The sequence below is a fragment of the Coturnix japonica genome, chromosome 10 (assembly GCF_054131305.1).
Source record: "Coturnix japonica strain WE chromosome 10, WE-NBRP24, whole genome shotgun sequence".
Classification (NCBI taxonomy): Eukaryota; Metazoa; Chordata; class Aves; order Galliformes; family Phasianidae; genus Coturnix; species Coturnix japonica.
The window spans coordinates 18,271,285-18,275,570 of NC_140672.1; the positions used below are offsets into that span (position 1 = coordinate 18,271,285).

The 4,286-nt window shown below is 54.4% G+C and overlaps 1 protein-coding gene across 1 annotated transcript; it reads right to left on the bottom strand.

Moving 5' to 3' along the window:
- Positions 1-2,263: 2,263 nt before the first annotated feature.
- Positions 2,264-4,286, bottom strand: LOC146759453 (uncharacterized). The gene is made up of 3 exons (XM_085510674.1): positions 4,182-4,286; positions 3,722-3,869; positions 2,264-3,432 (listed from the first exon to the last, which is right to left on the bottom strand). Exons 1-3 carry the CDS (start codon positions 4,273-4,275, stop codon positions 3,078-3,080), a joined length of 597 nt encoding a protein of 198 aa, XP_085366800.1. The 5' UTR covers positions 4,276-4,286; the 3' UTR covers positions 2,264-3,077.

A 4,286-nucleotide genomic window follows, 5' to 3' on the forward strand; every position in this document is an offset into this window, starting at 1 on the left:
AGCCCCCATCAGACCCACAGCAGCTCCAGTCCCATAGATCTGACCCACATCTACCCCACAGAAGCTCCTGCCCCATAGATCTGACACACAGCACCCCCACAGCAGCTCCTGCCCCATAGATCTGACCCACGTCTTCCCCACAGCAGCTCCTGCCCCATAGATCTCAACCACATGAGCCACACAGCAGCTCCTGTCCCACAGATCTGACCCACAACACCCCCACAGCTACTCCTGCCTTATAGATCTGACCAACATCTACCCCACAGCAGCTCCTGCCCCATAGATCTCACCCACATGTGCCCCAGAGCAGATCCTGCCCCATAGATCTGACCCACAACTACCCCACAGCAGCTGCTGCCCCATAGATCTGACCCACCTCAGCCCCTGCCTCATAGATCTGACCCACATGTGCCCCTTTGCAGGGGGGCTCCTCTGCCTGGTGGTCATGGCGGGCCCCATCCTCCTTCTCACTCCTAGGGCCCCCAGCTCCATCCTCCCGCCTGAAACAGGGAAAACTTCTACCCTAGCCCTCTTAGCTGCCGACATGGCTGCTAACTGCCACAGCTGTCAGAGGCGAGTGCGTTGCGCGCAGCAGCGGTGACCAAGGTTACGTGGAGAGGGTTCTAAAATGGCGGCCGCACTGCTGGCACTGGTGTTCCACATAGGATGAGGAGGGGGCTGGTAATAGCAGGACAAGGGGAAACTGATTTAAGTTGAAAGAGGGAAGATTTAGGTTGGATGTTAGAGGGAAAGTTGTTTACTAGGAGAGTGGTTAGGCCCTGGAACAGGCTGCCCAGGGAGGTTGTGGATGCCCCGTCCTTGGAGGTGTTCAGGGCCAGGTTGGACAGGGCCCTGGGCAACCTGATCTAGTAAAGGTGTATGTTTGGTGGCCCTGCCAGGCAGGGGGGTTTGTTCTTCATGATCCATGAGGTCCCTTCCAACCTGGGTCATTCTGTGACTCTGTGATACTGGTGTGTGGCTGTTTGTCCCAGCGCGCTGACCTTTTGTCTTCAGGTTCACCAACAAGACTGTAACTGATTTATGGAGGAGGCAAGTGATGGGTGCTACTGTGTGACAATCAACATCACTTTGTGGACATTTGAAAGCACCTTCCTCCAGAGCTGTTCACCTCCAGAAGAGGGTGCTCAGAAGTGTTTACTGGCAGAAGATCTGGCTCCAGCTTGGTATGGGAAAACTGGGGAATGATACCATCGTGTCCTGTGAAGAACAAGAAGCAGGTGGGCGTCCCTGCTCCCTCTTGTCTGCTGGCAAGGTCCAGATGAGATCCCAGAGCCAGAAGCTGCCATTCCAAGGAGAGCTGACTCAACCATTTTGGATTTGAGCTGTCACACCAAGGAGAGCTGACTGAACCACGTTGGACTTATTTGTATCTATCATTGGAAACTGTTGCCGTGGTCACAGTCATCGTCAGCGGAACAACAACTCCTGATGACCCACCACTACTGAAGATCAATGACTGAACTACTAAACACGTCAGATCCATGGTGGCGACTCTCTCTCCCTCTTGCTTCCTATAAAGACTCCTTGATTCTTTTTCCTTTCTTTTCTATTGCCCGCCTTCCCTTCCTAATCACCCTAAATCGTAATAGCGTCCGTCCTCCAACATTTGAACCATGCTCAGGCATACACGTATGGACCTCCTCTCCTTCCTATAAATTGGAGCAGGACAGAGAACCACAAGGATTGTCAGCTCCCAAGTCATACAAGTATTGCACACAACACAGATAACTTCATCTGTTGGCCCCGCTGTCTCTGCATACCACCAAGCGAGGACCTGCAGTGCCCAGGCGAGACGATGTGCCTGGCAGTGCAAAGCCAGCCCACGTGTGTGCAGATGGCAAGGAGCGTGTGGCACTGTGCACCGACAGCCCTTGCCTGCCCAGGACTGCGTGTGGAGGGCGTTCTCCACTGCAGCCCTGCCCAACAGTCAGTAGGGGTGTGCGGCCATGATGGCAGTAATGAACAAACTGCTGCTTCACAAAGATCTTGGCCCGATTAGAAATCTTTGAGTAGTGCTGTTACAGCAGACAGAATGTGATAAGCGCAAGTAGTCTCCTACACTTCACATCCTTGCTACTTCATTCTGGGTGTTGTCACTGAGCAGTATCTAACACAAGTTCTGCTCTGGTCAGCTGGCTGCCTTAGCTTGAGCCCTGATGGCAACGCTGTGACGTGATGTTAGTATTGCTGTTTTCTCCTTGTCAGAATACTCTGCCTTTTGAAGGAAGCAGCTTCTTGGTTATTTTGTTTTGTTGTTGAACTTTATTGAATTAATTTACAATATCTATATTCCATATAGTTATAGATGTTTTGAATATGATCATCTGTGGTGCTGAGAATTTTTGTAGAAAAGGTATACTCAGTTCGGAAGGTGTAATAAGGATGTTAAAGAAAGAAGCCCCTGTTGTGTTGACCAGTGATGATGCTCCCACCCCCTGACCAATGGTGGAGAGGAGCATGAAGAGAGAGGTGGTGCTGGGGGGATCTTGGGGCTGCTGGGCCTGTCATACTTTTTCCAGGCAGAGGTTTTACAGGTGTTGCCCCCATGCCGACCCTGTGGGGGGGGGCCACTCCCACATCCTGAAGGATGGAGGAGAGGAGCGGGAGGGCAGAGTTGGTGCTGTGGGGGGCTGGGAGCTGTGGGGCCTGGTATGCTTTCCCCTGGCTGTGGTTTTCTGGGTGTCGGATGATGCCCTCAAACTGCCACCCTGTGGGGGCTGCTCCAACCTCCTGAAGGATGGTGAAGGAAAGTTGGTGACAGTTCCTGGGGGGGACAGGGGGCTGCTGGGCCAGTTGGCTTCCCCCAGGCAATGGTCGTCCGTCTGTTGGATGATGTCCCCAGGTCTATACTCTGCTGGGGTCGCTTCCATCCCCTGATGGATGGTGGAGGGGAGGGTGAGGGCAGAGATGGTGCTGGAGGCTGACAGGCCTCTCAGGCTTCCCTGAGGCAGTGGCTGCCTGCGGGTGACACTTTGAGGGAGCCACTGCCAACCCCTGAAGGATGGTGGTGGGGGACGGGAGGGTGGTGTTGATGCCAGGGTGCTGCTGTTTGGGTGCTAGCCGATGACTGCAAGCTTCCAAACCAGGTGGGTCCCTCCTGTCCCCTGAAAGAGGTGTTGATGCCCAAGGTGGATAGGGGCCACTGGGCCTGATGTACTTCCCAGGGGCCACGGAGCCTGGGCTGGTGGGCTACGGGGGCTGCACTGGGAGCAGCTGAGCCCGACAGCCATCAGGCCTGGCAGGGGCCGCTCTGGTGGTGCTCTGCGGCTGGTGGGCAGATTGTCACTGCACAGGCACCGGTTGTTTGTGCCACGTCTTTTCTGTGCGGCGCACTGAGGCGAGCAAGCTGTTTGTCCAAGCGTGAGGTTGCTGCGGGCAATATGCTGGACTGCAGCATCTTCAGCAAGGCGCCTGCAGGGAGAGAAACGTGCTGAGGGCACAGGAGAACCCCCTGCTCTCCTTCCTCACAGTGCATGATAGAGTCACTCTCAGCTCCGGGCCTGTCTCAGGCCCAGCAGTAAGAACATGCAGCAGGAATGGCGAGGCCAGTTAAATGTCTGACAGTGTCAATCTCAGACAGTGTTAGGCAACAACTAACTGGCTTCTCTATGCTGCTTTAACTAGAAATGCCTCCTTGCTCACAGGATCCCTATAGTAAAGAGAGGGGGCAGGATGGGGTTGGGGGTGAACAAGAACTCACTGGTTTATCTGCCTCCGTTGTTGGACAAGACGATAGCACGAAAACATTGCCATCAGCATGGTAACGAAGATAGCTGCACCGAATCCCAGGCAGTACTTCTCGATAAAATTATTGTCTGCGGCATTTGCGTGTTCCTCACCATCCGCACCTGGAAAAACAATGTGGATCTGTTTCACCAGCTGCTGTTTTGAGTGACATGGACAAGAGCAACCACAGGAAGGATCCCGCTCCGGGCTGCTGTTGTGCCTGGTGGCTCAGGGGAAGCACAGCAAGCTCTGGAATGCAGGGTCTGTGCACAGGAGGTACTATGGAGGGTCCTGTTTCCTCTCCTTATCTGCTGAATGTGGTTCTGGTGGCCTAGTTCCCAAAAGGACAAAGTTCCTAAGTCCCTGGGAACTGGCTGCAGTGGGAGGGGAGCAACCTCTAACCACGGCCACGGAGCTCTATGAGCGGCCCTTACCTGGAGTGACAGTTGTTGTGTGCATGGCCTCTATTACTCTCAGGGGGACAGTCAGTGTGCGAACTCTGCCGTTCCAAAATGCAAGCCAGCGCATAGGTGCTCCAC

Coding starts and splice junctions, on each gene's coding strand:
- LOC146759453 (XM_085510674.1), bottom strand. CDS start 4,275: ATGCGCTGGCTTGCATTTTGGAACGGCAGAGTTCGCACACTGACTGTC. Junction 3,870..4,181: donor CACAACAACTGTCACTCCAG/GTAAGGGCCGCT, acceptor TTGTTTTTCCAG/GTGCGGATGGTGAGGAACAC. Junction 3,433..3,721: donor CAACGGAGGCAGATAAACCA/GTGAGTTCTTGT, acceptor CTCTCCCTGCAG/GCGCCTTGCTGAAGATGCTG.